Genomic DNA, 12,777 nt, shown 5'->3' with positions numbered 1-12,777 from the left:
GAAGTACAATAAACTCTTCTCAGTAAGTGATATGTTCCTCTTGCAAGACCTCAGTTTAAACATTCAATCAACCTCTAGTCCAGTTTGTTGGAAGATAAATGCTCAGTTTGCTCTATACATTTAACTTTGGTGGAAATATTCAAGCAATATTCAAAAGAACAGGAGTTTTGGTACATCATTCTGAATTCCTGTCAGAAAATCCTCCTCATTAGATCATTGGAAACTCCTGAGGCCATTTTGACCCTAATCTTAGATTTCTGTTAAAAAAAAAAAGTTTTTTATTATATATGACAGGGTAATATATATCCTGAATGATTGTCTTCAAAGCAGCTCATTGCACAATAACAATAGTTCCAGGATTCTTCTTACCGTATTTTCAGATGGATTCCAATTATGTACAAATTGACCTATTCCCTGTTGAATGATATTCTAAATGAGTATAACTTTTCTCACTAACAGATATTCAGATAGGAATCTCAAACTAATGTAGCATTAGTTGGTGATACAGACAGGGTTGGGCTAAGTAGGATCAGCCCTTTATTGCAATATTTCAAGGCACTGTGAAATCTCTGGGGGAGTTGGGCAGTTCAAAAATGAGAAAAATAAATAAATTTAGGCCATGGTGCACAGTGGTTAAAGTGCAGTACTGCAAGCTAGTACTGCTGACTGCTGGCTGCCAGCAATTTGGCAGTTCAAATCTCACCAGGCTCAAGGTTGACTCAGCCTTCCATCCAGGGATTGGTTCCACTTACCTTTACTACCGGTTCTCAACAGGAGCACAGATTGTCAATTATGACCTCCAGGTGGGTGGGCGGAGCCTCCCACCGCTTTTATTACTGGTTCGCAAGGACCAGACAGAACCGGGAGCAACCCACCACTGCTTCCATACTTCCCAGGTGGGTAAAATGACAACCCAAATTGTTGGGGGCAATATGCTGACTCTGTAAACCACTTAGAGAGGGCTGTAAAGCACTATGAAGCGGTATATACGTCTAATTGCTATTGCTATTGCTAGGCAAAGTATATTTCTATAATATCTGGATTCTCAAAAGAAAGTCTTCAGATATTATTCTATAGGTTTTTTTGAAAATGCTAGAATTTGGAAATATAATTCAACATACTTATCCTTGGTATTGCCTATCAGCTTTCCCTTTAAGAGGACAGGCAAAATAAGAATAATTTTCTGTGCAATATCTTAAAATTATAAACATTTCTCCCAAAAAAATCTGTCCTGAGATTAGGTTTAGTTTACAAAAAGACATGAATTTTCACACTGATAAAAGTCATATCTTGGATATGAATATATACACTATTACCACAATATCTCATGTAGCTTTAGGTACATATAAATCTTACCAGCTTTTTCCAATATATTTCATTTATTCCTCTATCATTAAGGTCTGAATTCCTTTTTTTTAAACTTACATCATCAGTCCCATAAATTGCCTTAAAATTCTTGAGATGAAAGATACATGCACATCATGAAATATTCTAAGTGTTGAAGCCAAGAAAATGTGGAGCAGATTTCTTCACATTTGACATTAAAGTCTCCTATTGCTGATCCACATGGAGAAAAATCACCTTGGAGAATGGGGAAGGAAACTAGATTATTGTAGGTAACTTTCTGGCATAAATCACATTTTTCCTAAGGGACCATAGACTGAGTGATAAGGTCCATGATTTTGTAAGTGAAAACAACATTCTGAACATCATTTCCTTAATGAATAGCAATATTTATGGTCTAGACCAGGGGCATCAAACTCGCGTCATCACAGCGTCGTATGACATATCACGACTTTTTTTTCCCTTCGTTAAACTGGGCATGGGCGTGGCCAGTACATGATGCATCCGGCCTGCGGTCCGCGAATTTGACAGCCCTGGTCTAGACCATCCTTTCTCAATCTGATACTTAGCAGGCATGTTTGGAGACCAGAGTCCTATTTTGATTTCTACCTTTTCACAACAATTTGAACATAGGTACATGTCCTTAGATTCCAGCCATAATTTTTCGCTTAATCCCAAGAGAAAGCATATATAAGACGTAGATTAAACCAGTCTATAATTAGAACATTGTATAACTATAACAAAAAAAGAGCTGATTAATTTTCATGAACTAATGTGTGGACCTATGAGGCATAAAATCTAACCCAAGCCATCAGTTGAACATCCTGCGCACAATCATCTTTAGAGAAACCTATGTAATTTGGCTCTTAAGTAATTATATTAGATGAGGTATTCTCCCACAGCGTTGGCCTCTCAGAAAGTTGAACAATAATGAAAGTGGTACTATTTTTCATTTCCTTCTAAATAATTTGGAAGTTTTTGCCTACCAGTGGAAATGGCAGGAATCCTAGCAACGTTTTCCTTATGTTCCCATTTTGAGATATAAATCCTTAATGGAAAGCTTATTGAAAATACTACTTTAAAAAAAGAAAACATTTTGCAGGCTTCGTCTGTAAATGAGCAATTAAAGGACCAGAATTTGAGATCTGAGTTATTAGGTCAGAGACAGGAAAAAAATTGTTCAATAGAATAGACATGTCCTTATTTCTACAGACATATCTGCACATTTGTGCATGTCAGAATGACTGCACCATAACCTGTACTGATGCAAAAGAAGGCATAGCATAAATAGACTTTTGCACTAAAGCTTTTTTTTTAAAAAAAATTAGACATTACATTGGAGAATGTATATATAGGGTTGTACTGCATTTTAATAATAGAAATGATGTGTACACATTTCATTTTTCTCTGAAGAATAGGATAGCAAATTCCTTTTTAAAGAATGGTTTGACCCAAAAAATCTAAAAAAAAATTGATCCATTGAATCTTAAGAGTGGAGCATATTCAAAATTACATCCTTTGTTACCAGCCAGTGAGGAGCCAGAGGTTGATTAGCTTTGTCCACTTCTACTAAGATAAAAATCCTACTGAATTCAGTGGCGTTTTCTCCCAATTAAGGATAGAGTTCTAAGGATAGAGGTCATAGGATTCATACTGTACATATCAGCTAATTTTAGCGGAATTATGCTGGGTAGAAAAGGGAGAACTACTCCAGTTGTCCATATTGTGTATTGCATGTAAAGTTTTCTCTCCCATACCATGTTCAAGTCTTTTTTATTTTTCTGCCTTTTCAGATTCTCCGCAGCATCCTGCTCTTCCCTACGATAGAACGCATGGCACAATCCCCACATGGCAAGCTCCTGACTCCCCTGTTCTGTCATCTCCGTTATATTTTATACATACCTATATATTTGTTCACCCTTTTACCAGAAAGAGTCAAAAGCTTCTTGGTCCCCTTTGCACTGAATGATGAAACTGCAGTAACGACAGTGGTGGACATGCTTAACATGGATTGTATTGGTGAGTAGGACCAGCACATGAGGCTTGCTCTTTCTTCTAAATTATTCTATCATTAAAAAAAAAAATTAATGTATTCAGTAACAATTTGGGGAAAATATTTTAAAAGGTTTGAGTCAGTGGTGAAATCCAATTTTTTTTACTACCGGTTCTGTGGGCGTAGCTTGGTGGGCATGGTATGGCTTGGTGGGTATGGTGTGGCTTGGTGGGTGTGGCAGGGGAAGGATACTGCAAAATCTCCTTTCCCACCCCACTCCAGGGGAAGGATACTGCAAAATCCCCATTCCCTCCCCACTCCTGGGGGAAGGATATTGCAAAATCTCCATTCCCACCCCACTCTGGGGCCAGCCAGAGGTGGTATTTGCCGGTTCTCCGAACTACTCAAAATTTCTGCTACCGGTTCTCCGAACTGCTCAAAATTTCTGCTACTGGTTTTCAGAACCTGTCAGAACCTGCTGGATTTCACCCCTGGTTTGAGTGGTAATGGTAAATTTGGCTCTTGGGTTTCTAGCAATATGGCATAAGCCAAAGTAAAAATGCCTTTTCTCCCCAACAAACAAAAGCACTTGGCCTTATTGCCATGAGCTCAAAAGCCCGATTGGGCTTATTATGAGGGGATGTCTTATTTTTGGGGAAAGAGGGAGTGTGTGTGTGTGTGTGTGTGTGTGTGTGTGTGTTGCCAAGGCTCCCTTGTCCTTATAGGACAAGTTAAGAGGGAGTAATGGCTAGGTTTAGAAAAAAGTAGAATGGCATTGCCGAAAAGCATCTCTTTCTCAATTCTGCTGATTAAAAATATCTTCTGAATCGGGGCCTTCCATCATCAACAGGAAATTAATCAGAAGTGCAACTCAGAACATTTACAAAAACAAACAAACATCTCCAAACACAGTTTTTTTTAGATGTATTCCATGTTTCCTTAATAGTGCTTGTTGTCCCATTCTGTTTTAAAATCTTAAACCTTTTTGCCCCTTTTTTATAATTTTAGAGCCAATCCTTCCTCTGCTATATTTCAGAGGTGCACTTCCTGAAAATATTTGGTGCTGTTCCCACTATTTTGAAGTGGAAAGATATGATAATTGAGTGGTAAGCCTTAAAATAATGCTTAACTGTAACCATCTCCTTCAAAAGAAAAGACCAGAAAAAAATGGGAAATCCCATTCCCATCGATTGTATGATGCAACTACGACTGTTTTGCATCTTTGACAAATGGAAATTTAACAAGGAGAGTTCTAACCTAGAACTAGGGAGAAGTTTCCTGTCAATGAAAACAATTAATTACTGGAACGACTTATCTCCAAAAATTGTAGGTGATCTATCACTGGAAGTTTTAAAGAAGTGATTGGACAGCCATTTGTCCAGATTGGTAAAGTGTCTCCTGCTTGAACAGGGAGCTGGACTAGAAGATCTCCAAGGTCACTTCCAGCTCTGTTATTTTGCTATTCATCTCAGTGCTTTCTGAAGAATTCTTCAAAGAATTCATTACAAATAGGTTCTTTAGCCAGATAGAAATCCCCAACATTTTAGTGAACGATATATCTAATTGTATGTATCAGTTTAGTCAACTACAGAATTGAGATTCTGAGCAGCAAGGTCTGCATGGATAAAACCATGGACGAGAAATATTGGCAACATAATGGAGGCAAACAGGTTTGTCCCATGTCATCTTTATAGGTGAAAGAGTGGGAGGCTTTCCATCTTGCATTCCATACCTCATTCCTTTGGACAATATGGTATCAGTTTTGTAAGGATTATAATTTTGAAACTTAGCATGGTGGGTCTGTCATGTTTGTTTTTTCACAGCTAAATGGGCCATTGCCAGACTCCTGTCTGGAAGGAAGCACAGAAAACATTGATCATGCAATGATCAGAGAATGAGCTCTTGGGGATTTGGTCCTCTGGCAACTTCCCATTTTTTTATGTAATTAAACCCTTTTGGGAATGACTGGTTTTATTTGGCTGCACTTTACTAGCAGCCTTTAAATAAAATTAAATATTCGTTGATTTCAATGAGTCGCCTTCCTTGGAAATGAATCATTGTGGTTGGCTGAGTTGAAAGGAAATGCCCACAAACATTAAGACTGTGAGAGTAAAGGGGTTGTATATAGTAACAAACTCCTAGGCTTCCTGTATAGGTAAGTAATCTAGGAAGTGGCATGTCCTGTACCATCTGCTTTAGATTAACAGTAACTGACTATATCTTGGTCAGCAATCGTGGCTATTTTAACTTGGCTTTACCAATCTGTGAGTGTGCAGTGAAATAAAATTGGAACAAACATTATATCCATTTGCCCTTCAATAACCCATTAGGTATAATTCAGAAATGTTCAGCAAATGAATTTATTCCTCCTCTCCAGGAGGTTTGTGTTAACTAACTCATTAAAAGTGTATGTGTGTGTATGTGTTACCTTTGGCATTAGTTTCTGTCTCATTGCTGTAATTGCAATAAAATCCATGATGAGAAGAGAAGGTAAACGTTTCCTTTAAAATGATGTGTTTCCTAGCACAAACTAACCTGCCAGGGACTCATTACCACGTCCGGACCTTACTCACAACAATATGTTTTCTCTCCTCTAAAAAGGAAATGAGATTTAGAAAATCTAATTATAACAAGACTAAGAGCCTAGCCCGCCTTCCATCAAACTCAAAAAGTAAAACACCATTTAGAAGGAGTGTGGCCTCAAGCAAAGTCTTGGTTATGTTGTTGTTAATGGGAGAATTTCAGCAGAATAAAACATAAGCTTCAAAGTACATAGGAAGTTTCAGCAATCAAGAAAGAAAGCATGGTGGTCAACAATATACCATTCAGTGTTTAGCTAAAAGACCTTAAAATGGTCTTGTGTGGACTTATGAATAGAGGACTAAATATTAATAAATAAATCAGCTAAATACTAAATAAGTAAGCTGTCTCAATAACAACATAACTTATTAGAATTTTCTTAGGATTTTTTTTTTTTGCCTAGTCATATTCTTTATTCAAATATTGCATTTTCAAAACCTATTGGGCAGATACTGTTCTCTAATGTTGCCCTATTACTGAGGTCCCCAACCCCCGGTCTATGGACCAGCACCAATCTGCGGCATGCCAGAAACTGGGCTGCGCAAACAAGTGAAGCCCCATCTGGAGGATGCAGGCAGCCTGTGAAACCACAGCCCCTCCAATCCATAGAAAAACCTTTCTCCGTAGAACTGGTCCCTGGTGCTCAAAAGATTGGGGGGCCACTGACCTATTACACTATATGTGCAATATGTAGAAATCAGCACTGATATTACAATAGATTGGGGATATTAAAATAGGGATTCTGCTACCTTGCTCTCAAATAATTGGGCATACCCTCTCAGAAGTCATGTTTAGCTGCTTCTCTGCTTTCAGGAAATAAGCTAAGACTATTTTAACCCTTTTTCTTTTAGCTTTATATGTTTAATTATTTTGAGAGCCTTATGGGTATAAAAATAGGTATACATTGAAATAAGAAATTATATATATGTGGTTGTATATGTGTGTCTGCATGCACATGTGCATTTGTTGAAACTAGATATACAGTATGTCAGAGAAGTGAGTACACCCCCTCACATTTTGTAAATATTTAAGTATATCTTCTAATATGACAACACTGAAGAAATGACACTTGGATACAATGTAAAGTAGTGAGTATACAGCTTGTATAACAGTGTAAAGTGTTATTTTACACAGGGGTGCTTAGATCTGGCCCTGTAAACAGCGAAGGACCGGCCCACAGTGCCTCTGCCAGCGAAAATGGAGCTCTGTTTTCACTGACAGAGGGTTGCAGGAGGCCGTCGCAGCTGAAAATGGAGTTTGGGAGCCCGTTTTTGCTGGCAGAGCGCTCGAGCCACCAGAGGCGCCCCGTCATGAAAGACGTCTAGTTGACCAAGCCCACCCTGGCCCCTGAAGTCAAACACAACCCTGATGCAGCCCTCAATGAAATCAAGTTTGACACCCCTGACATACACTGTTCTTAAAAGTAACAGCACAATCCTTAAGGTCCTCACAAAGTGCTAGTTAGACAAATGAAAAAGAAATATAAGAAGACGAAATGGCTACCTCAGAATAGTTTTACACGTTCATCCACTTTGTTACATTTTATTATTCCTCAAAGGTTTCCCCCTTTTGAAAAATAAAGATGCTTAACCCCCTCCCAAACAGAAATCATCTTCCTCCATGTATTAAGCATATTAAACTGCTAGCAAATGAAGGGTTGCCCAAAAAAAGGGGGAGGGAGTGAAATACGCTTTCTTTATAGCTTATATTATGAATGCAATATGGGTTTTTTGGGGGGAGCGGGGAACTTTTTTTTCCCCTTTACTTTTAACAACTTACTGCCTGAAAAATATTTTCCATTGAGTATGTAAGTAGCTGATTTAAGGTGAGGGCAGACAGGTCTGTATCTATAACGCACAGGATTTATTATACACTAGCTTGACTGGCAAACTTCCTCCGTTTGTTTCTGTAAAATTTCCACAAAAGTACAGACATTACATAATGGGCAAACACTGCAAGCCTTTTTGAGAGAGGCAGGCTTCTGGGTCAAAGGTTAACGTCTGGATGACAGCAAAGATACAGATAAGGCCAGTAAACCCCCCAAACCCCCTCCTTACATGCAGTCCTTCCTTGCAATCTTAAATCTGTTGCTTCTCTGGAGGAATTTCCTTGGGTTTTTGTTTTTTTAAAAAATCTGTTTACTGACCAGAAGAGTACTAAAGATGGTTTATTTTATAATATTTGGCAGTGATGGAAGAGATGGGGGCGGGGGGAGTCCTTATCTTGGGAAAACAGCATTTGAAATTGTTAATAAAAATGAAATGGAAAACTATATTCTTCCCACTTTATATCAAAATGAGCATAATTGGATACAAACCATATTTAATAGTTGGCAGTCAGGGGGCTGAATAAGTGGATAATGAGCAGGAAGGAGAAACTAAGACCTTTATATTTTTCTTTTCTTTCTCCTTTCCTCTCCTCCCCTCCCCTCCCCTCCTGCCCTTTTCACTTCCATGAGTGAGCCTGAGAATCAATGTTTCAGTGAACTAGAGAGGTTAGAAAGCTTGAATGCAACCTACATGTTTGTCATGCTTTCAAAGAAGTTATACAAAAGTTGATCAAATTCCTTTCATTCATTATATGGAATGCGTGGATGGAGCAGGCAAACTGCACATAGAAAGTTGTTTCTGGCACCAGGGTAAGCTTTGTGCCTAGACTTGGGACCCCGAGTGTGTGAAGAGTCCCATTTCCTGCCGATATTGACATGATGGGGTGTCAATGATGGGGTTTTTCCTCAGCTGCCTTACATATTTATTGTTGTACTATATTGTAATTATTTTTAATTTAATTTTACAGTTGTTAGCCTCCCAGAACCACTTCAAATGAATGGCTATCGAAATTAAATAAATAAGTGTCCTCTATTTAGACAGGAGTCAGGACTTGTAATTATATTTTTGGATTGATAATGTGTCCTCATGTCATTGTTGATTCTTGGCGATCACCTGGATAGATTTTTCTCCATGATGTAGTTACATAGCTTTGAGCTAAATTATGCTTAATATTAGAAGAATGGAAGGAGATGCAATAACTGTGTTGAATTGTGTAACAGTACAGATCCCAGTTAGGCCAACAGCCCTGTTTAACAACCCTTCAAAGTTATGGCAGCATTGAGAAAGTAACTGTACAACCATGCATGGCAGCACTCCACGGTCACATGATTGTCATTTGAACACTTCTCTACGGCTTCTGACGAGCAGAATCAGTGGAGAAATTGGCAGTAAAATTGCAAGTCACTGCCACGTGATGTCTCACTTAACTACCCATGATGATTTACTTAATGACTATAGCAGAAGTGATGTCATAAGCCTGTTGTGGTCATGTGATGTTTCACTTAGTAACCACATCACTTAGTGATGGAATTGCTGGCCCCAACTGAGATTGCTAAGCAAAGACTACCCATATACATGTGGTATTTTAAGTCCTCTGGATGAAAAGATTTCTGAAAAGATTGAATGATAAATGCCACAACTGTATTTTTCACAAAAGCTTTCCATGGCTGAGCACAAGTGAGTTAACTAGGTATAGAAAACTGAGTATTAAAAAAATGACCATAAAGATTGAAAATTATATATGAAATAGAAAGAAGAAATATGTAGAAGTCATCACAATCATTAAAAAGTTGGAGAAGAGGGGGGAAACCCTTTTCGTTTATATGTACATAAATTATTACTTTATTTGCAGTACATAAATTAAAGCTATTCCTCTCTTCTAGTTTGACCTATAGAAGCACTGAGTTGGAATAGCATCTGCCAAGCAAACTCGAGAAATAAGTTAGAAACCTTGAAGTACAAGTTCAACACTATTAAGCCCAATTAATCAGCGATGGTCTGCCCTGAACCAGGTCAATCCAAATACAATTTGGCCTAGCATGATGGGCAAATGTGCATTAAAATATGCAGTGAAGATGTGGTAAGGCAGTTGAATGAGTGATTCATCAATCTTATGTAGATACTGTTTGAATGATATGAATTGGAATTATTTTATTTCAGATGCTGGGTAGAATGAAACAATTCTGGGTGTAAAATATATCTAGTTCTAGTTTTAGCCGGAGTGAGCACCCAAGCAATATTTAATTAATCAATTAACTTACTATTTTTAAGTTGACATACTATTTCTGATCATATTTTTAAAGATAAAGTAAAAAGAATAATAATTCAGTGGCATTATTATTGCTACCATTATTGATTAGTTAAATTGATAATAAATTTTTTTTTTAATTTACAATTTGAAATCTATCTGTTCTTTCGTACACATATTAATTCAACTCTCTGCAAAATTGTCCAGTGATTTTTCTGTTAGAATTAGTCATAATCCAATATATTCCTCTGTGGGATTTATGTACAGATCTCTCATGCATCATCTTAACTTTCTGTTAATTTTCTGCATATCACAGAAACTTATTTTTATGAAAGCATTGATAAATAATTTTGGAGACATTAGAACATCACAGAGAGAAACTGGACCATGGAGCCAGAGTTAATTAAACATTCCATATTATGAAATGCAAATAACCTGATCCTTAACTCAATTTTTCTAATTTGAAATTCCTTCTGCTGATTTCTATCAGATCTACTCTGATGATTCTATATTAAGAATCACAGATTAGTGACATTTTCATTTCCTTATCTCTTCCTGAATTACAAGTGCTTTATAAGATCCATTCCAGGTTCATGGTTTTAAATCCAATTACAGGCTGCATCTCATTGCAAGCAAAATAATACAAGAGATTACTGGTAGTCCTCGTTCAATGACCATTCCAAGTTACGGTGGCACTGAACAAGCGCTAGTTACAACTGAACCTTGAAGTTACAGCCATTGCAATGCACCCACAGTTATATGATCAAAATTATAACTTCCTGCATTTATAGCCACTCATTCAACTGCCTTACCACATCTTCACTGCATATTTTAATGCACATTTGCCCATCATGCTAGGCCAAATTGTATTTCGATTGACCTGGTTCAGGGCAGACCATCGCTGATTAATTGGGCTTAATAGTGTTGAACCTGTACTTCAAGGTTTCTAACCTATTTCTTGAGTTTGCTTGGCAGATGCTATTCCAACTCAGTGCTTCTCTAGGTCAAACTAGGAGGTCAAAGAAGGACCTTTTCTATAGGTCAAAGAAGGAGGTACAGAAATATCTATGTTATTTTGTCATACTGTCTGTTTTCCATGTAAATATCCTGTTGTTAATATGCGCAGTTTTAAAATACTGCAGCACAGTCTTATTTATCTTTCTTCCAAGCCACACCTAAACTTAGAGAGAAAATATATAAGCAATCATAGTCATCTTCTCCAAGGCTTTTTCCAGGGTCTATACGTTAGATTGCCTAAATGAAAACAAAGTTACCCTCTCTTGGTAGAGTCTCCGTGGTTAGGCCCATGCAAAGATGTTAAATGCCCATTTGTAATTGAGGCAAGAAATTATATTCCATAATACATATTTTCAAAGAACATTTCCTTAGCCCTGGAAACATATTTTATCACCTGCTTTCCAGGAAGGTAGACCAAGGAATAATGACTTTCACATTTCCTCTGCTACTGTTTGTTTTCCTGTGTGATGCCTGACTAAAATGTTTGCTTAATGTTGTCTGAGGACTTACCTTCCTAAAGCAGTCCTTAATTGTGGTTTGTACTCTATATCTGCTTTGTTCCTCTTTTTGAAAATGAGCTGAAGTTTCCCCTATTTAAGGATGGGATGCTCATGCTAATTTAGTGAAAAGAAACAAATGGCTTTTAAAGGATTTATTATGTTGACAGGCCTAGTCATTTGTCAGAGTGACCCTCATTTATAACTTACCTTCTTTCCAAATGAATGAAAGAAAAGGTGGGTGGGTAGGAATTTAACAAGTTGCTTTATTGCTCGTAAGAACTTTGATTTGTCCACAGATGCTCTGAGTGAGAAAAGGAAAGCAGTTTGGCTTCCATAATTATGTGTTTTTTAAAAAAACAAAAAACAAATTAAAAGCTGTCAGTTTTATTTCCATCATAAATATTACTCATGAAACCTGAATGCTTTGATAGTGAAACTGCTCATAACTTCCAAAAAACACGAAGCATAGTTTGGGAGTTTCTTAACATCCTTCCTGAGGTGGTCATTTGTAGGAGAGCTCACTTGGAGTGACTCACGCAGGGTACATTAAGAGATGGAAAGGAAAGAGAGGTGAGAAGAAGATACTGAAAATAAATTGACTTTTTAAAAAACATACTGCCAAACAAGTTGCAGTAGGTAGGATCTACTACATCTGCCCACATCTAGCAATGAAGCTGTTGATTGGGGAAGAGTAGTATTAGAGTAGTATTAGAGTATTTGAGTATTGGACCACTGATGTGTCATCAAATCATTTCTTTGCCACAATGACTATAATATTGTAAAAGTTATCCTTTTCATAGTTTAACACCTCTGTAATCAACAAATTAAGCTTGAATTAATAGGCTTCTGTTTTCAAAGTTCTGCTCCTGAGCTCCTCAGTAGTAAATCTAAGGAATGATAGAATGACTCACCAACAAAATGTTAATCCTGAAAGAAGCATGCATTAATTTGTCCTTCCTTTTCTGCATTTTAAAGACTTACTGGATACCTACTTGTTCATAACATCAATGGACTGGCCCATACCTTGGATCAATCACTCCAAGAGTGAGCTCTCTTCCTAATGACCACTTCAGGAAGGATGTTAGAATTTATTCACCCAAATTAGCTTTAAGAGTCACCCTACAAATCGGTGTTATAACAGCTTATTCAGAATGCTGAAGCACCAGAGAAAGAAATGTTTCAATAAGACCCAATTTACCATCATTGCTGTTTTTGCTGTAATAAAAGTAAGTTAAAATGTCCTACTATTTAGTAGGAAAGCAGTGA

The 12,777-nt window shown here is 37.3% G+C and overlaps 1 protein-coding gene across 1 annotated transcript in view; it reads left to right on the top strand.

Annotated features, from left to right (window-relative positions):
- The window catches only part of LDAH (lipid droplet associated hydrolase), a 110,757-nt gene that overhangs the window by 75,933 nt on the left and 22,047 nt on the right, over positions 1-12,777 (top strand). The window contains exon 5 of the mRNA XM_070955767.1: positions 3,138-3,363. Within this exon, the coding sequence (XP_070811868.1) occupies positions 3,138-3,363 (226 nt within the window). The remainder of the gene's footprint in view (positions 1-3,137; positions 3,364-12,777) is intronic.

Source organism: Pituophis catenifer, unplaced genomic scaffold (genome assembly GCF_029215685.1).
Source record: "Pituophis catenifer annectens isolate HBS135680 unplaced genomic scaffold, rPitCat1.0.hap2 SCAF_1, whole genome shotgun sequence".
NCBI lineage: Eukaryota > Metazoa > Chordata > Lepidosauria > Squamata > Colubridae > Pituophis > Pituophis catenifer.
This window is presented reverse-complemented; position numbering and strand designations above follow the sequence as displayed.